This window comes from Pipistrellus hanaki (assembly GCF_964339955.1).
Source record: "Pipistrellus hanaki genome assembly, chromosome: 2".
Taxonomy (NCBI): Eukaryota; Metazoa; Chordata; class Mammalia; order Chiroptera; family Vespertilionidae; genus Pipistrellus; species Pipistrellus hanaki.
The window spans coordinates 187,266,990-187,286,729 of NC_140504.1; the positions used below are offsets into that span (position 1 = coordinate 187,266,990).

Sequence of the window (19,740 nt, forward strand, 5' to 3'; positions counted from 1 at the left end):
CCTGTGGTCAAGCCCCCTGGCCTTCTGGGAGAACCTGGGTGTGGAAGGGCTGCCCCCTGCCCAGAGAGAGGCTCCTGCCCTGCTGGTCTGCACTCCGCACTGGCACAGCGGCTGGCTGATGGCGGGGTCCTGCCCTCTCCCCCAGCTGCGCCAAGCCCAGGAGGAGGAGCTGCAGAAGCTGACCCAGCTCCGGGACTCCCTCCGAGGGACGCTGCAGCTTGAGAACAGAGAGGTCAGCCCCCGGTTCACCCCGGAAGGAGTGCTTTCCCCCAAGGCACGCCATGTGGGAGGTGCGGGGAGAGGGAAGACTTCTCGGGGTCCCCTGAGTCCCCTTGCGGGAGACCCCTGCCGAGTGGGGCTCTCCCCACCCTGAGGTCTCCTCTCCTGCCTGGGGAGCAGGACCACATGAGCCGGAAGAACTCGGGAGGTGGCTACAGCATCCACCAGCACCAAGGCAACAAGCAGTTTGGGACGGAGAAGGTGGGCTTTCTGTACAAGAAGAGTGATGGGTAAGTGACTTGGAGAACTTATAAGTAGCCTGACCAAAGCCACACAGGCAGTAAATGTCAGGGTTGGAGTTACTGACCAAAGAGACTTTTTTTTATTTTTATTTTTTTATATATTTTATTGATTTTTTTATTTTTTATTTTTTTATTTTTTTATTTTTTTTTATAGAGAGAAAGGGAGAGGCATTGAGTTAGAAACATCGATGAGAGAGGAACATCCATCAGCTGCCTCCTGCATGTCCTTGCCCGGAATCAAACCTGGGACCCTTCAGTCCTCAGGCCTATGCTCTATCCACTGAGCCAAACCAGTCAGGGCCAAAGGGACTTTTCTGATCATTTGAGGGTTCTTGGACCCTCCATTGTGGCAATGCAAAACCATCACAGTCCTGGGCAATTGAGCTTCTAAAAGCCCCTGGTTCTTAACTTGAAGAAGCATAGCAGCGGCGAACACTGCTGAGCACTTAGGCCCCGAGTCTCCATGCCCTCACTCAGCCTCTGCAGTAGACAGAATGCGCCTGGGAATCACGGCTGCCTGGGCCTTCCTCCCCGCGTCACAAAGCAGCCTGGGACATGCCACGGCCCTTATGGGAAGTGTTCGTGTTCCTACTTCCTTTGTAACAGTTAATCACCTTTATTTGTTTATTTGTTTATTCGTTTTTGTTTGTTTGTTTTTGTTAATCCTCCCCCGAGGGTATTTTTCCATTGGTTTTTAGAGAGAGTGGAAGAGAGGGAAAGTCAGAGAGAAACATCGATGTGAGAGAAGCACATCGATGGGTTGCCTCCTGCATGAGCCCTGAATAGGGCCCGGGCCGGGGAGGAGCCTGCAACCAAGGTACATGCCCTTGACCGGAATCGAACCCAGGACCCTATGGTCCGCAGGCTGATGCTCTATCCACTGAGCCAAACCATCCAGGGCCGTGTTATTACTTTAGAATCAGTTTTTATCAGAGAAGAATAACTCTGTTAAACCAATTAATATTTACGGAAGTGTGAAGTAGCTTTGGAGCAGGGATTTGCTAATTGTATTTTTAGGGTCTCACTGTTCACGGTGCTTTGTGTTTAACCATAATTGAGCTGCTGCGGTCAAGAGCCTGCCCCTCCTCTCAGATAAGGTTGGGAGCTGTGTCTCCTCCATCCGAGTAGAAGCTCTCAGAGGGTCAAGGTCACGTGCCCCCTTTGGAATAAGGATTCCCAGAGAGCCAGGCTGCTTCCCCCATCAGACCCGGAGCTTCTTGTGGGCAGAACTGGGTCTCCTCCTTCAGGAGGCCTGGGCCAGGACCCTGTTTTTCTGCGACAGGGGGCTTAGGGGTGAGCCTTGGGTCACGGTCTCTCTGTCCCTCTGGGTCCTAGAATTCGAAGAGTCTGGCAGAAAAGGAAGTGTGGAGTCAAGTATGGCTGCCTGACCATCTCACACAGCATGGTGAGGCCGGGCGGGGTGGCGTCCCAGAGCACCACGGGTCCTCTCTCCGCTCGGTGTTCTGAGCAGACAAGTGTCCAGCCCTCCCCTCTGAGACCCGGACCCAGGTTCCGGGAGACCCCCTGTGTGTGGAGGGAAGAATGGAACCCGCAGCTCCCAGCCTGGTGTTGACCCACACACTCCACACCCTGGAGGAGCTGGGAGAGGGGACACACACCCAGGAGCAGGATGGTGCCCATTTAACAGATTGAGAAACGGGGGCTAAGAGTTTGTGAGGCCCAGATGGTCACAGGTACACCCTCCGTCCCCCAACTTCCCACAGATAAACCGGCCCCCCGTGAAGCTGACCCTGCTGACCTGCCAAGTGAGGCCAAACCCCGAGGAGAAAAAGTGCTTTGACCTGGTGACCCGTGAGTAGTCCCGGCCCCTTCCCCACCACTGCCCAAGGCTTCTCTGAGAGGCCTGTCAGCCGCCAGGAGGCTGAGCCAGGGGCCTGTGTCCAGTTCCACACGTTTACCAAACAGCCACTCCCGCAGGCAGAAGACTCCTTAGGCCCGGACACTCTGTAAAGCACATTCGCATGGGTTTGCAGGCGTAGATTTTGGAATTATTATTCCTTTGGGGCCAGGCTGAGCAAAGTCCAGTCTCATCCTTAGGGAGCCCTCTCTGGCAGGGGTGTGACTGTAGGAAGAGGGGGAGTGTCCAGAAGAGGGGAGCTGATACAGCACTGCCCAAGATGAAAGAGAGGAAGGCCTGCCTGCTCTGGGCAATCAGGGAGGCTGCTTGGAGGAGGCAGCCCTTGACAGTAGCCTTGAAGGACTCAGGGGGTAGAGTTCGGGGAGGGCATTTCAGGGGACGGGATTGGCGCGAGGAAAAACATAAAAGCAGGAGCGTGGGTCCTGCCAGTGTGGCCAGAGTGTGGGGTTCACGTAGGAGCCGTAGGAGTTGAGGCCTGGGAATGCCTCTCAAAGGTTTGGATCTTGTTTCCTGGCAGGAGGGAGCGAGGCAGGTCTTGGAGCAGGGGAGGGGAGTGGTTAGAGCAGAACCTTAGGCAACAACAGTCTGGCAATTGGTACCGGCTTGAGGGGGCGCGTGGAAGAGGTGGAGAGCAGGGAGACCAGACGGGGCTGTGGGGACAGTTGGGGTGGTGGCAGTGGGTTCAGAGGAGACTGCCTCTGAGCTGCGTGGGGTCCTGTGCCCTTCAGTACCTCCCATGACCCGGAACCCCAGCTGCACAGGGAGAGCCTTGCTGGGATGATCCTTTGTGGGTGACTTCTGAGAAACTGCGCCCTCTGCTGGCCGCTGCCATAACCTCCCACCCCTGGCTGGGCAGAGCCTGGCCTCATGGGGACCAGAGCTCTGTCTGGATCCAGCGGTTTGGGTGGGGGCTCCCTGGGCCCAGGGAAGGCCAGACATGTCCCCCTCTCCCCTCCCAACAGACAACAGGACGTACCACTTCCAGGCGGAGGACGAGCATGAGTGTGAGGCGTGAGTGTTCCTCCACCACCCGGGGGTTGGGGTGGGGGGTGGGCAGGACCCCAGGCCAGGGGTGTCATCCCCCCCATGCGCCCTCCGCAGGTGGGTGTCGGTGCTGCAGAACAGCAAGGACGAAGCTCTGAGCAGTGCCTTCCAAGGGGAGCCCAGTGGCCTCCTGGGGCCCTGGGGGGGCGCCGGGCTGGACGGGGAGCTCCAGGACCTCACCAAGCTGCTCATCGCGGAGGTGAAGAGCAGGCCCGGCAACGGCCAGTGCTGCGACTGCGGGGCTGCAGGTCCGGCGGCGGGGCCTCCCCCAGGAGGGAGGTGGGAGAGGAGGGGAGGGGCCGCCCCTCCAGGAATGAGCTGCTCTCTTTGCAGACCCCACGTGGCTCAGCACCAACCTGGGCGTGCTCACCTGCATCCAGTGTTCCGGCGTGCACCGGGAGCTGGGCGTGCGCTTCTCGCGAATCCAGTCCCTCACCTTGGACCTGCTGTGCCCCTCGGAGCTGCTGGTGAGAGTGGATTCCGGGCACAGTGGCTCAGCCGGAGCTTGGGGGGTGGGTGACCGGGGTAGGAGGGGAGGGGAAGGTGACAGTCAGGCCTGGGCTCAGTCCTCCAGGGGTCACCATCCTAACCACCCCTCTTACTTTGCTGTGACTCCAGCTGGCCTTGAACATCGGAAACACGCGCTTCAATGAAGTCATGGAGGCCCAGCTGCCCTCACACGGCGGCCCTAAACCCTCAGCAGACAGTGACATGTAAGGGGCCTCTCAGGTGGAGGACAGGCTGGCTGGGGATTCTGCTTCCCCAGCTCCCAAGGTCTCAGGCAGATCTTGGGCTGGAAGTCTGGGGATTGGGGAGCCTCAGGGCCGGGGGAGTCCGGGACAGGTTCTCGGAGATCTGTGTCTCCTGTGGGCGGGCTCCAGGGGTCAGCGGGGTGGACGGGGATAACTGAGGTCCCGCGTGGGGCTGTCTCTGGCAGGAGTGCCCGCAGGGACTACATCGTGGCCAAGTACGTGGAGCACAGGTTCGCCCGGCGGTCCACGCCCGAGCCTCAGCGGCTCTGGATGGCCATTTGCAACCAGGACCTCCTGTCCGTGCTGGAGGCCTTCGCGAACGGGCAGGACTTTGGGCAGCTGCTGCCAGGGCCTGAGGGCCAGGTGAGGACCCCCTCCAAGGAGCACTCATAACCCACCGCGCTTACATACGCCCCAGGCCTCCAGGACCGGCTATCACGCCCCTCTGCCCACCTCTGACATCTGCTCAAACCTCACCCATCAGAGGGATAGAAAGGAAAGAGCAGACCCGAGCCAGAATCCTGGCTCTGTCTTTCTCTGGCTGTGTGGTCCAGAGCGGGTTGCTTAACTTCTCTGAGATAAAGATGAGAAAAGGATAGCACCCACGTTGAAATGAGAATTGTCATGTGCATGAAGGGCCTACTGCATAATATGTGTGCAATAACTTGTTAGTATCTTTTTTTTTCTTTTTTTTAATATATTTTAATTGATTTTTTTTAGAGAGAGAAAGAGAGAGAGATAGAGAGTTAGAAACATCGATGAGAGAGAAACATCGATCAGCTGCCTCCTGCACACCCCCTGCTGGGGATGTGCCCGCAACCAAGGTACATGCCCTTGACCGGAATCGAACCTGAGACCTTTCAATCTGCAGGCTGACGCTCTATCCACTGAGCCAAACTGGTTTCAGCTCTTTTTTTTTTTTTTCCTTCTTTTTCTTGAAAACCTTTAGAAATGGATAAAAGGGGGTCATATTAGAGCAGGGAAGGCCGCTGTATGGCATTTCCAATAACAGACATCATATGAACTGGGGATTCGGGGGAGAATATCAGAGACATTGGAAAGATTAAATCAGCAGGAGTTGGTGAACATCCGAAATCGGGTGGCATATCTGTGAGCGCTCTGATACCTCTGTGGGCTGTCCGGCGGCAGGAAAGTGCCACATTCGGGGGATAAGCCTGGAACAGCCTCCCTGAGTGATAGCTGGCAGCACGAGGTTCGCTGAGGCCCTGGTGGCAGTGAGAGGAGCCCGGGGCCAAGAACCGAGTGAGGGAAACGTCTCCTATTGGTGGCCAGAGGAGCCAGAGCCACTGAAGGAAGAGATGTCACCTCCTCTCAAACACGCTGTCCACTCAGTCTCATCTCAGGGGTGCCGGCAGCCTCCTATCTGGAGGTGTCGGGGGACAGCAGGATTCAAGAGGGCAATATTGGGGTGGGGCCAGGTGAACCGGGAAGACTCAGAGGGCTGGGTGTGTATTCAGGCACCTGGAGAGCTCGCCCTGCACTTGGCTGTCAGAGTCGCCAACCAGGCCTCGCTGCCCCTGGTGGATTTCATCATCCAGAATGGGTGAGAGCCCCCCTGCCTGTCTGTGCGTGTCCTCACACCGCCCCCTGGCCTTGTTCTCCCCCCTCTGCTCCCTCCTCTCCTCTCCCTCTTTCCCCCTCTGATATTGACCCCTCACCTGGCTGTTCCCCTTCCTTCCTCCCTGACCGTCCTCCCCAGCGGTCACCTGGATGCCAAGGCTGCTGATGGGAACAGTGCCCTGCACTACGCTGCTCTCTACAACCAACCTGACTGCCTCAAGCTGCTGCTGAAAGGGAGAGCTTCTGTCGGCCCAGGTGGGGCTCAGACACCTCCTCCATCAGACTCCCCCTCCGACTGCCCCTCGTGTGGGACCCCCTGCCTTCTTCCCAGACAGAGAGCACTGGCTATGAGCACGGACTTCACAATCCGACTTAGGTCCTAATCCTGGCTTGCCTCTGACCATCTGTGTAACTGTGGGGTTTGCCCATTCAGCTCTTGAGCCTCAGTTTCCTCATCTGTAAAATGGGAATAATACCACTGACCTGGTAGGCCTTCTAAGAAGGTAAAATAAAATATTGTTTCTGAAAGTACCTAACCAAACAGATATGAGCTGCACCTGAATTATAGAGATTTTAATGGCCACCATTTGCTGCTTACCATGTGCCTGACAATGTGCCAAATGCTCTACACATATTAACTCATCTAATTTTCACAACACCTGGTCAGTATCACACTCATTTCATAGATGAGAAAATTAAGGCCCAAGGTCACTCAGCCAGGAGGTGGCAGAGCCAGGATTCAAACTCAGGCAATTTGATTCCAGTGGCCCATCTTAACCTCTAAGCTACCAGGCGACTTTGACCCTGACTAAGACTCCTGACTTGACCCCTCACAGTGAACGAGGAAGGAGAAACAGCTCTGGACATAGCCAGGAAGAAGCAGCACAAGGAGTGTGAGGAGCTGGTAAGGCCTCGGGAAGGAGGGGTACCCTGGCCTTCTCTCTCTCCTCTGAGCCCGGACCCTCTGAACAGCCACGGCTCTGTTTTGGCAGCTGGAACAGGCCAAGGCGGGGACCCTGGCCTTCCCCCTGCATGTGCACTACTCCTGGGGAATCTCTGCAGAGCACGGCTCTGACAGCGAGGAGGAGGAGGAAGAGAAGGTGGGTCCCAGCCCCTGCCTCTCAGACCTTCAGAACCTGATTGGACCTCGTGTGGGGAGGGGCGGGGGAAACCGGAGAAACCAGGCCGTCCTCCCTCCAACCCTTCTGTCCCAGCAGCACTGTCCCCTGAAGCCCCCGGCCCAGGGCCACTGGGCCAGTGGGAGGATGGACATCAGCAACAAGACCTACGAGACTGTCACCAACCTGGGGTCAGCTGCCCCTCAGAGCCAGAGTGAGGACTGCCCCCCACCCTTACCCGTCAAAAACCCTTCTCGGACCGTGGTCCAAGGCCGTGCGGGACATGCCAGTGGAGGTATGGTTGGCTGCCTGGAAAAATGCTCATTATGCCATTCGTTGAGGGCCTACTGTGTGCATATGTTAGTTCATATCCTTCTCACCATCATCTGGTAGTTTGGGGTTATCATCTCCCCCTTATAAGCACAGGAACAGAGATGTTCAGTCACCTACCCAAGATCCCACAGCTGAGTCCCTTGAGTGCTATTCAAACCCAAGTCTGTTTTGTTCCATTTCTGTCAATGTTTCACTTACATAAAAACAGAGTCGCTTTTATTATTGAGCATCCACTATGTCTTGAGGCCTTTGGGGGCTCCTGAGACACAGTCCAGTGGGAGAGAGAATAAACGAATGCAGTGTCTTATGATATAAGACCCAATGTGATGGGGACTGTCAATCCCGAGGGGACGGGGGCGTGGAGTGTTTTGCTGACCGCTGTTTCTCCAGCACCTGGCGCGGTGCCTGGCTGTTCTCGAGAACTGTGTGTTGAAGAAGGGACAGCTCCTTCTGGGAGCTCAGGGAGGGAGGGGGCACATCCTGTTGGGACTGGCGGGTGGCTTAGGAAGGCTTCCTGGTGGGGATGGCCTCTGAGCTGAGCCCGAGGGATGAGCAGGAGAGCCCAGACCGAGGAGAAGGTGTAAGCAGAAGCAAAACCGTGTATCGTTGTGGCCTGGCGGTTGTGAATGGATGCCGGGGCTGAAGAAGACCGCAGCATGATGGGGAAGAGGTGAAGGACGGTGCCGGAGAGATAGATGGGGAGTGGGGAATGGGGAGATTCTGGAGGCCAAAGGCTACTTTGAAATTGAGCGGAATAAGAGATAAACACAGGCTTGCCGCGACCTGTTTGGCTCAGTGGATAGAGCATCGGCCTGCGGACTGAAGGGTCCCAGGTTCGATTCTAGTCAAGGGCGTGTACCTTGGTTGCGGGCACATCCCCAGTGGGGGGTGTGCAGGAAGCAGCAGATCGATGAGTCTCTCTCATCAATGTTTCTAACTCTCTATCCCTCTCTCTTCCTCTCTGTAAAAAATCAATAAAATATATTTTTTTAAAAAAACATTAAAAAAAAAAAAAAAAAGATAAACACAGGCTTTATCCCTTCTGATTCCAGATCATTCCGAAGTCCCCAGCCTCGGCTCAGAGGCTCCTGGGGCCCCCGAGAGCCAGAACAGTCCAACGTCCTCCTCCTCTAGCCTTACAAGTCCCGTGGAACTTGGGGGTGCAAACCAAACCCCACCCAGCTCCGAAGAGGCTCTCTTGGAGTCCCCAGGCACCTCCCGACCCAGCCTGACATCTGGAAACACACCCCCCGTCCGATTCAGGTTGGTGAGAGCCCAGCTGTGCAACCCAGGCAAGTGTCCTGACCTCTCTGAGCTTCCGTTTATTTCCCCGCCTGTAAACTGTGTCTGCCTGAAGGCTGGGATACCTCCCAGCTCTGAGGCCCATGGCTCACACAGAAATGCTAGAGCTTAAATGGAGGGTCATTGGACCTCTTTCCCCTTCACACACCTGCTCCTGGGGTGTTGATTAAGAATCTGGGACGTAGACGGCTGAAGCTGCAGTGGAGGAGGTGGGAACCTGTGTAGATTGTTCCAGAGGCTGTCCGTGGGGCATCCCTCTGTCCCTACCTTCACTCCAGGATCCGGTCCTCTCTTCCTCACAAACTCTTCCAGTTTGGAGCTTGGGGGGCAGACAGGGAAATGGCCAGAGCTCCCTAAGCCCCACACCTGAGCCCTTTCTCTCTACTCTGGGGGGCTCCCTGGGCACGGGGGTCACATTGGCCTCTCCCTGCTTTCCAGCTCCGAGAGCACCCGTTCCTACCGGCGGGGGGCCTCAGAACCCGGAAGACTGTCCCTCAGCCAGGCAGCCTCCACCCAGAAGGAACATGCCGGTAGGTAGGCGCTCGGGACTGTGGTTTGAGGGGAGATGGCAGAGTGCCTAGGAGGCAGACTTGGTCAGGAGCAGGTGTATTGGGGTGGGACACCTCTCCCCAGGATCGGGGTGCACAGTTTGGCCATTCCCTGTCCTGGTGCTCGGCCTTCCCCGCTCCAGCCCAGGATGGGTGAAGCTGGGAGCACCCAGGCTTTGAGGGAGGACAGAGGTGCTGAGGCCCACGCTCCGGCTGCTGCCAGGAGAGGATGAGCAAAGCTGTGTCAGCCAGGCCGGTTGCTTCCCTGCAGTTGCAAGATTAGGGTGTCTGTGCACCAGGCCTCGGGTTCCCTGGCTCTCCCCGTCTCCTGGAATCTCCCGAGACTGGTGGCTCCCTGGCATCAGGGATGTGCATCTACCCTGTTTCCCCGAAAATAAGACAGTGTCTTATATTAATTTTTGCTCCCAAAGATGTGCTAGGTCTTATTTTCAGGGGATGTCTTATTTTTCCATGAAGAAGAATACGGTACACATTTATTGTTAAATGAAAATAAAGGAAATTTATTACCTGTATACGGTACGGTAGTACGGTAGTTGTCAACACAAACCAGACACACTGTGAATCCTACAGTATCAAGAATTTACTCATTTATTCAATGACAATCATGTCATCATCTTCTGGAACATCATCATAACAATCCAATTCCTGAATTTCCTGGTGAATTTCTTGTGACTCCATTTCTTTCAGAATCACTGGACTAAATCTCTCATGTTTAGCCTAAGGGGGGCCTTATTTTCGGGGGGGGGGGGTGCCTTATATTTCACTCAGAAGGAAACCTGTAAGTAGGTCTTATTTTCGGGGAAACACGGTATTTAGTTGCGGGACCTGGGAGAGGCATAGGACGGAGCCCGTCGTTTGGGAAGGAAGCTCCTCTCTTCTGTGTTCCCTGGGAAGTCCTCAGGGATGTGTTGGTTTCCGTGCCGGGAGTGGAGGAAGGCAGGGGCAGGGGCTGGTGTCTCTGGGGAATTGTCATCCTCAGTCCTTCCAAGTCCGGCACCAGGTGCCAGTCTGTGTCCACAGCCAGGTGCCCATCACTCAACCTGGTGCTGCTGCCTGTTGTTGAAGCATGTATGAGCCTACGAGCCCCAGCTTTAGGGTGAGGGGATTTGGGCAAGTGGCCTTGCTTCTTCAAGCCTCAGCTTCATCGTCTGTAAAATGGGGATACTTTCATCTACCCCCATATTATGACATAATTTCATCAGCATGAGACGTTTGTGGAACTGAGTGAGATAAACAGCTGGCATATAATAAGTGCTTTAAAAAATGTCGATTTTCGTCCTTCTCTCCCCAGGTTGGCTTCACTGAAGGAGAAGGCTCAAGAACTGGGGTTCTCCCAGCAAGTTCTGTGCTGCTTTTGCAAGACTAGCTCCCTGCTGGCTCTTGCATGCCTGAACCACCCTCCTGCTGGACCCCAACGTTCAGAGCTAGGAGTTGAGGGCACAAGACTAAGGAGCTGAGGTGTTCACTTCCTTGGGTCATGCTGTCTCTGTCTCAGTGGCCCTATGGCTGGCCTTCATCCCTGCCCTGGGCCCATGCCCCTGCCAAGGATGCTGGGCCCTTCCATGTTAGGGCTTGGTGGTGGTTCTTTCCCCTCTATCTCATTGCTTCCCAGGGTGAGGGAGCCCTTTGGCTGGATCTGAGTGCTCCCAGCTACTTCAGCTGCAGAACCCTCAGTCCCTCATCGGACCAGGGCTGTTTCTTCCGTCATTCTGAGGCTCCACAAGAGTAGGACCAGGCTGCCTTCATCATTCTCCAGACCAGGGATTCTGCCAGACTAGGGACCATCTCCTCATCCTTTCATTAGTATTTCTTCACTGAGTTCTGGCTCTTGTCTAGATCTGTACTAGGTACTACAGATGCCACGTGACTAAGACAAGGGTCCTGCAGATGTGGTCCCTTGCTGGGAAGCCGGTCCCAAGGGTTGAGCTTGGGAATGGGCCAGGGCAGATGGTTCTGGCTTGAGGGGCAGACTGACAATCAGCTGTGTGACTTTGCAGTTGCCTACAGCCCATCCATTCTGGTTGGTCAGTGTCCATGCCGTACTTTCAGTTACGTAGCCTCATTATCATTCCTTTCAAGGGATAGCACAGCCTTCTGGAGATCCTCTACTACATCCCCAGCCAAGAAGCAGCCTGCCCTCTCTCCTTGACTTAGCAGGAAAGAAAGGGATGGTCCCAGATGGTGGGTCCTCACTTCTCTCCTCTTTCTCTTGGTCAACTCAGGAGCCTTCCCGTCTCAGGGAAGGAAAGGGTCACCAAAGGAGAAAGACAGAAATGGGGGGGCAGAGACTTGACGGTTCTGCTTCCCAGTGCCAGAAATTCCACCCTGACGCCCAGCCCCGTGTTAGCAAACACCTAAGCCATCACCGGTCTCTAACACCTCAGCTTTACAGTCGCCGATGAGCCAGGCCAAACGGGAGGCCAGAGGGTGCCAGTGGCCAACACAGCAGCCTGGCCTGGAGGCTGGGCTGTGTTCCCTGGTGATCTGGCTGCTCTGCGACCCACAGGAACAAAGTCTCTGCTGAGCCCCCAGTGTCTGGTTTTGTTCATCTCTGACTTCATCTCTGAATTGTTCTTTCACTTGTCTGTAATAAAAGATTTTTTTTTAGTAAACCCCTGGTGGTTTTATTTATGTGATCTGGCGATCAAGAGGAAAGGAGAGGGAATCTTAGGACTTGAAATTGTTTCTTTGGGCCCCATAAGGCAGACAGCCTGGTGTAGAGCAGTGGTTCCCAACTTGGGCCGATTTTGCCCCAAGAGGGATGCAGAGATTTTTGTATTGCTCCCAATGGGATGGTGCTACTGGCACCTGGTGGCTAGGGGTCAGGGATGCTGCTAAACATGCTGCAATCCACAGGCCATCCCCTCACAGCAAGGACTTATCCAGCCCAAAGTGTGAACAGGGCCGTGGCTGAGAAACCTGGTGTGGAGGAAAGAGCACTGGACCAGGAGTGAGGAGACCTGCAGTTTAGCTCTGCCCAGTTCTTGTCTCAATTCGATTTCCCCTGAGACGGGTATTTGGGGGCAAGTAGTTTACTTGAGAGGTGATATCAGGAAGCATAACGAGGGAGCAGAGAAGTGAAACAGAAAGAAGGTCAAGAATCAAAAGGATGTGTCAATGAAGGGCTACCACTGTATCTAGGCTTACTTATTGGGGAACCTTTGAGAGGCCATATAGATTAGAACATGCCTTCACGTTGTTCTGCTGAGTGAAGAAATCAGTGGTCTCTTATTGGTTGGGCAGGTCCTTACTGGAGGTGTTAATTCCCAAGCTCTTCCCTTCTGCCCCACGCCCTCATTCAGGGAGAAGTGGGAAGACGTCAGAGTGCGTGCAGGAATTGCCTGCAGGGAGGACAGGTAGGCAGAGGGAATATGATGGTACCTACGGTGCCTGAAATGGTTGAACAAGGCAAGCCTGGGCCTCAGTCTTCCCATGAGTACCATGAAGGGGTTGGACTCATTCCCTAAGGGTCTTCTGAGCCCTGATGATGTAAGAGACTTGACTTTTTGTTGTTGCCATACTCAGAGTGAGAACTGATGGAAATTTGAGGAAAATGAAACGTGTTTGTTTTTGTTATCAAATGATCTTTAATTAAAATATTTCCTTTGTGGTTCTTAAGTAGCTGGATATTCTGCTGCACTACTGTTGATGCCCTAAGGGTGGCAGCATTGCAGCCCACAGACTAGGCAGGCCCCAGACTCTCTTAATGGTTCCAGAGAGTTCTCTAGCTAAAGATAGGTGACACATCTGTTGGGCAGTGTTGACGATCTCATCAAAAGTGATATTCCCACTGTGCTTGATGTTTCTTTTGCTTCTTTCTGTCTCTTGGAGATTCTCTTAGGGCTTTGATGATTTGGGCAGAGGCAGAAGGTGCTACCACAATATGGGCCTCTGTTCTGAATGGTCCGTTTCACTATTATCCTAAGACCTTTCCAAACACCAGTTGCTTTGGCCAGGTGATCACTGGAGGCGTTCATGGCATCTGGTGGCTGGAGTCAGGGATGCTGCTAAACATGCTATAATACACAGGCTATCCCCTCACAGAAGGAAAGGAAGGAAGGAAGGAAGGAAGGAAGGAAGGAAGGAAGGAAGGAAGGAAGGAAGGAAGGAAGGAAGGAAGGAAAAGAGAGAAAGAAAGAAAGAAAGAAAGAAAGAAAGAAAGAAAGAAAGAAAGAGGGAGGGAGGGAGGGAGGGAGGGAGGGAGGGAGGGAGGGAGAGAGAGAGAGAGAGAGAGAGAGAGAGAGAGAGAGAGAAAGAAAGAAAGAAAGAAAGAAAGAAAGAAAGAAAGAAAGACTCAGAAATAGAAGCAAGCTGGGAGCTAGGTGGGAAGCCCTCCTCTCTGATGGAGAGGCAGGGTACCCTGAGCCCACGCAGTGCATTTATTTTATACCCCCAAATACCAAGAAGTATCACCAAAACTTAGGCTCAAAGGAGCTTATTTGCATTCTTGAGTAGGACCGAGCATTCTTGATGCTTGACTCGATTTACATATCTAGACCCACTACCACCGACACCTGGGCTGATATGAAGGCCCAGCCGATAACACTTTCCACCTCCTTGGGGATGTGTATCTGAGAGGCGGATCTGCCAGTCTCCTCGGAGTCAACTGACAACAATGAAAGAAATGCCATGTTCCTTCCCAGTCGCTGTCTACAACTTGTGAGGTGAGAGCAGAAAGCAGGAGGAGGGAGCAGGGAAATGAAACAGAAAGAAGGTCAAGAAGCAAAGCGGGTGTGTCAGTAAGGGCTATCAAGACTGCTCTTGGAGATTCTCCTTTTTGGAGACAGACCCCAGAGGCCAGGGAAGATGTGGCATCACTTCCCCAGCCGGGTGTGCTGGAGGCAACTGGTGTCAGAGGAGCTCATTGGGGAGAGTTTCACCTGAGTCCTCTCCAAGCTGAGGCCCGAAAGCAGATTTGTTCACTTTTTAAAGGCAATCCTAAGTAACTGCAGGCAACTGTCCCTTTATCCTAGCGGGGCTTGCTTGGGGCTTGGCAAGAGACCTCCCCAGATCCCAAACCATTGGTCTAACCTTCTAGAAGTAGCCTACAACGCTTTGCATGGTCAGGCCCCAACCACATCTCTGATTTTCTGTCTCATTTCTCTCTACACTCCTCTCACCTCCGTGGTGTAGCCACTCCAATTTTTCAGTTCCTGCAACCCTGGCACACCAAGTGCCCTCCCATCCCTAAGCTTTGCACATTTGAAACTCCAGGAGGACCGCTTTGTTCCTCTCTGAATGCCCAGGGCTAGAACTGCCTGGCACATAGTAGGTGCCTAGTGAGCGAGTGAATGTTTCTTCTCTCAGGTGAACACTCTTCCTCCTGCCTCCAACTCCCACTCTGCACTTCTGCCCCAAAATTAAATGTTTCTTCAGAGGTGATGACACCCCCCACCCTTCCAATGTGTCCTTAAGGGATCCTCCCCTACGTGCCGCCCCTCACCCCAGCTGTGGTAACACAGAATTGGTTCTGTCCTCATTTACTGAAGGGGTCTCTTGCCCACAGACCCAATCTCAAGCCTGCTGGGACCAGGTCTGTCTTGGTCATTGCCTGAATGCTCAGTACATCTGTTGAATGAATGAAAAACCTCACCCCTTCCTGCCTCTGTACCGGGACACACAGCAGCAGTTACAAGCTACAGGAGCCCACACCCCAAGGCCTCTGTGCTGGGGCTGGGGTGGGGTTCTCTAAGGCTCTATCAGGAGGGTCTGGAGATTTCACCGAACATCCCAAACCACAGCTCCCCACCCTGTACACACTGTGGACCACTTTTCACGCCTCCCCTCCAGGTCCCTAAGCACTGCCCGCTCTGCCCCAAGATAATTTCTCACTTGTTTAGGAAGAGGCGTGGGTCTGCCAGGGACCCTTGGAAACACAGGGGCGTGCCCACTATGGCGGCACAATTCTGTTGTCTCCTCTGCACCAAGATGCCCCTTCCAGACTCCATCCCTTCGGGGAGGCGGCGCCCTGACCCTGAATGGAGGGCGCCCCTGCACCTGGGTCGGTATTTCTCAGTTTGTGCACCTAGGAATCTCCCAGGTGCTCCCTCCTCCGCGCAGGCCTGGGGCCGGCTCCAGGACCTTGTTAGAAATGCAGACTCCCAACCTTACAAACAAATGGCCGGGAACCGGGGGCCTGGGCTCGCGTGCGCTCAGGATGTGAGCAGCACAGCAGGGTCGGCGGAGCTGGCTTCCACGGTCACGCCCTACAGTGTGATCTGAGTGCACCAAGCCGCCTCCACGTGGGCACAGGCGCGGGGCTGGGTTCGCGCCCTGCACAGTAACGGGGCAGACAGCGGGCCCTGAGCTCCGGGCGCACCGGCGCCCTTCTCCCCGCGACGGCCCTGTGCGATCCTGGACGACGGCCTCCTCCCCAAACCCCCTTCTGCACCCCGACCCCAGGGCCTCCTGCCCACACCTCCCTCTGCACCCCGACCCCAGGCCGGGGAGGGCGGGAGGGAGCGCCCGCTCCCGCAGCCTCGTCCCGCCCGGGAGGCCCGCCTGGCCGCGCGGGCAATCTGTGCCCGGACGAGTCCTTGAAATCTATATTTAGCGCAGCCACCCCTCCCCCCGCGGAGGCCTGCGGGGGGGGGGGGCGGGGGGACGGGCGGAGGGGGACCCCGCCCCCCAGACGTGTGTGCCGCGTGTGCGCGTCCCGCGGGCTGCACGCCTCCTCCCCGCGCTCCCGCCCCGAGGCCCCGCTGCCCCGCGCCCCGCACCCCTCGCCCCTCGCCCTCGGGCGTCGCGGGCGCCATGGGCCGGGAAGAGGAGCTGCGGAGGACGGCCAGGAAGCTGGAGAAGATGGTAGCCAGGAAGCGCACGGTGAGGCTGCAGAGTTTGGGCCGCGGCGTCCGTCCCGCCCCGGGAGGCGCGGCCCGGAGCGCCCGGAGCCCCGGGGAGGACGCGCGCTGGCGGGGCGCCGGGAGCGGGGCGCAGCGGGCCGGGCTCCGCGCCCCGAGGGGACCCTGGGCACCTCTGGGGGGGCGTGCGCGCGGCTCGGGGGGCCCGGGTGGGCATCGTTCGGCCCCGAAGGCCAGGCTGGTGCGTGGACCTCTGGGCACGTAGGGTCCGGGGGCCCCGGGGTGGCTGGTGCGGGTCTGGGGACGCGAGGGAAGAGCTGGGGACCTGGAGAGGGACCTCCCGAGGCTCGGGACGGCACCGGGGGCGAGGCCAGAGCCGTGGAGGCGACGGCGGGGCGAGGGGGACACAATCCTGGGGGCCCCCAAAAGTGTCAAGAAGGAAACTTGAACTCTCGGTGCAGAGCCGAACCCCGCACCCCGCACCCCGCACCCTGAGTGGTTCTGTGGGGAGGAGGGAAGGGCCACGGGTCCCGCGGTCGCACAGTTTCGGGCGCCGGGAGCGGTTGCGTTTGCAGTGCTCCCTCCCCTTGGCCGCGGGACCCGGCCGCGCCGGAGGGGGCGGAACAGGTGCGGGGCGGCAGCAGCCCTGGGGGGGGGGGGGGGGCGGGGCTGGCTGCCGGGCTGTGCAGCTCCCGGCGGTGGAGGGGAGTCCGGCGGGGCTGGCGGCACTACCTGCGGGTCCGGGGCGCACAGAGCGCTAGCCCCAATCCTAGCTCTAACACTAACCCTGACCCTCGTCCTAACCCTCGCCCTAACCCTCGCCCTAGCCGCCGAGGTGGAGTTAATGTTTGATCCTCCCGTGATCTTTGCCTCCGGCTGCTCCGCGGGACTGTCCGTCTGGCCAGAGCAAACTTGGCCTTCGTTCCGGGAGGATCTGGGCACACCCAGGGAGGACCGGCGGGGAGGGGGGCCTGCGGGCACGCTCCCCGCCCCTCGCCCCCATCTCGCCCCGCCCCAGGGCCTCCCTCTCCCCACCGTCCACAGCCTGGTGCTGGAGCAGGACTCTGTGACCCTAGGAACTTGGGGGAAAGGTGGGGGGGGGGGGGGCGTCTAAGAGGGTTTGAAGCAGAGCAGAGAGGCATCGCTGGAACGGGGAGTGTCAGGAAGCCCTGGAGTAGACGGGAGACAGGAGTGGTCCTGAGTTGGAGTTAGTATGAAGGCCAGAGCCTCCGAGTCTTCCCCTGTGAGAGGAGCTGAGATTGCCTCCCTCCTGAGGAGGAGGCCGCCAGGTTTTGTCTCTCTGGCTGTGGCAGGGGGAAGAGGTCTGCAACCCAGACTAGGGCTTGGGACAGCGCCAGCTAGTGGATAGAGCTCAGTGGATAGAGCGTTGGCCTGCGGACTGAAAGGTCCCAGGTTCGATTCCGGTCAAGAGCATGTACCTTGGTTGCGGGCACATCCCCGGTAGTGGGTGTGCAAGAGGCAGCTGATCGATGTTTCTCTCTCATCGATGTTTCTAATTCTCTATCCCTCTCTTCCTCTCTGTAAAAAAGTCAATAAAATATATATATATATATATATATATATATATATATATATATATATATATATATATATTTTTTTTTTTTTTTTAAGAAAGAAAGAAAGAAAATGAGATCGGCTTCTGCACAGCCCATGAAGCAGAAACCTGCGTAGTCAGGGCAGCTCTCACCCTTACATCCCAGCCTCCACCCACCCCCATTCCAGATCTTCCAAAGGCAGAGAAACAAACTGAGCTACAAGTGTGTGTGTGTGGGGACACACACACACACACACACACACACACTTTTCCAACTGGAACAGCAGAGTCCAAACCCATCTTCTGAGCTAAACTCCACAGAAAGCAGACAGGTTACCCCAGCCCCGCTCCTCACTGACCCTGGCGTGGGCCAGGAGACCCTGGGCCTCTGCGGGAGAGGGGCGGAGGGGGTGGACGGGGTAGGAGACCGCAGGAGAGCAGCTTGGCTGTGAGGAGAGCTCTGGCTGAGAAGGAAGGGACTGGCCCTGGCTTCCCCTTGCTCTTCGAGGGCCACGGGCCCACCCCTCCCCTCTCAGCCTGGCTCTCCTCTGCTCTGCAGCGGGAAGGGAACGGCGTTCCTGGGAACGTGTCCCTGGGGAAGCATTCGGAGCTCTGCCCAGGAAAGGTGCAGGCCTGCCACAGGCTCCCCGTCACTCAGAGCCAGCCTGCAGCCACGTCTGAGCCTGGGCTTCGCCCAGCGTCTGAGTGGGCACGGAGCTCTGGGCGTGTGATCAAGAAAGGTGGGGCTGCTCCTTGGGTGAAAACGGGCCACCAGGGGTGGTTAGGGAGAGGAGGACGCACTTCCTGAAATAAGACGGATCCTCCACGTTGCAACTCAGGCCCAGGGTGCACTACCAATCACTGCAATTTACGGCTTCTGTCAGACGGTGTCAGCGTGCACCCATTAAGACAGCTTCAACATGCACGCACCGAGTCACAGCTACACAATCACACACAACACTCTAGCTACAACCACACAACAATACGTAAACAAGCGGCTGTGAACGTAATTGCATATGAGACATGGTTACCCACCCTGATGTGACAGATACATGGACCATTATATTTACAGAAAGATACACAAAGACGGTTACACAGGTAGACGTGGGCATGCAGACTATAAGCAAAACTACAGACATGCAAAACTTCCAATGTAACAGCTACGGCTTACACATTCAGACGTTACAGCCCAGGCATGATTTCACAAACAAACGCGTTGCGCTTCAAGCTGCTTACCCACTAGCTCCACGCCTGGACCAGAGATATCACACGCCCCGTGCATGGGTGCAGAGAGACACACCTGGCAGTGCAATGTGACATACAGAGACAAATGTCCACTGGTAAGATGGAACCGGCTTAACATTGGTGGTTGAGGATTCAGGGATTTTGCAAGCCTATTGTTAAATTGAACCATCACTTAAAAAATTAAATTGGCCCTAACCGGTTTGGTTCAGTGGATAAAGCGTCGGCCTGCGGACTGTGGGGTCCCAGGTTCGATTCCAGTTAAGGGCATGTACCTCGATTGTGGACACATCCCCAGTGCGGGGTGTGCAGGAGGCAGCTGATCGGTGTTTCTCTCTCACTGATGTTTCTAACTCTCTATCCCTCTTCCTTCCTCTCTGTAAAAAAATAAATAAAATAGAAAAAAATTAAATTGTAAGCTTACAAATAATAAATAATTTTTCAATAAATTATATTTAAAAACAAAGGTAATAAATACTCCAAAATAATCATTTCCTAATTATTTTACCATCATCTATGGTCTGGAGGTTGTAACTTCTATTACATCGCTATGGTGGAAATGCTATCTAAGGGTGTTACTCGCCAATAGCTCCTTCAGTTCAATGACAGCGTGGTGGTAACTTGCGATTGGCCGTGGGAGGAGTGTTTACACAGAAATAGGCAAACAATACAAATCAGGGCCCTCCCCCCCTTAAGACCTGGTTGTTAAATATTGACCAGCACACCATTGCACTTACCCACGTGATATTGGACGATTGTACAAGTCTGGACAGATCTGTGTCCAGGCCTGCACTGATGTATAGTGGTTCGAGCCTCAAATGCCCGAGTTTGAATCCCGGCTCTGATCCTTGTAACTTTAGGCAAATTATTTAACCTCTCTGTTTCTTGGATTCCTCTTCCATGAAAGTGGGATCGTCTATACAAATGGATCCTGTACCTCATAGGATCATTGAAAGAGTTAAACAAGATAATTCATGCCGCCGGGACCGGTTTGGCTCAATGGATAGAGCGTCGGCTTGGGGACTGAAGGGCCCCGGGTTCGAT

General features: G+C 55.6%; 2 protein-coding genes across 3 annotated transcripts in view; both read left to right on the forward strand.

Moving 5' to 3' along the window:
• ASAP3 (ArfGAP with SH3 domain, ankyrin repeat and PH domain 3) overlaps window positions 1-11,722 on the forward strand; it is a 47,646-nt gene extending 35,924 nt beyond the window's left edge. Inside the window, 18 exon segments of the mRNA XM_084874908.1 lie at window positions 146-232; window positions 400-509; window positions 1,857-1,926; window positions 2,246-2,333; window positions 3,363-3,411; window positions 3,502-3,692; window positions 3,778-3,911; window positions 4,063-4,157; window positions 4,382-4,559; window positions 5,675-5,760; window positions 5,917-6,032; window positions 6,614-6,681; window positions 6,770-6,877; window positions 6,995-7,190; window positions 8,281-8,491; window positions 8,969-9,002; window positions 9,004-9,060; window positions 10,391-11,722. Of these exon segments, the coding sequence (XP_084731034.1) occupies window positions 146-232; window positions 400-509; window positions 1,857-1,926; window positions 2,246-2,333; window positions 3,363-3,411; window positions 3,502-3,692; window positions 3,778-3,911; window positions 4,063-4,157; window positions 4,382-4,559; window positions 5,675-5,760; window positions 5,917-6,032; window positions 6,614-6,681; window positions 6,770-6,877; window positions 6,995-7,190; window positions 8,281-8,491; window positions 8,969-9,002; window positions 9,004-9,060; window positions 10,391-10,465 (1,953 nt within the window). The 3' untranslated portion in view covers window positions 10,466-11,722.
• A 3,980-nt stretch (window positions 11,723-15,702) lies between these two features.
• Window positions 15,703-19,740, forward strand: part of TCEA3 (transcription elongation factor A3) — a 43,338-nt gene continuing 39,300 nt past the window's right edge. Inside the window, exon 1 of one of the 2 annotated variants that reach the window (XM_084875068.1) lies at window positions 15,703-15,921. In XM_084875068.1, coding sequence (XP_084731194.1) covers window positions 15,853-15,921 — 69 coding nt within the window. In that variant the 5' untranslated portion in view covers window positions 15,703-15,852. The remainder of the gene's footprint in view (window positions 15,922-19,740) is intronic. The other variant, XM_084875069.1, reaches the window with a different exon arrangement.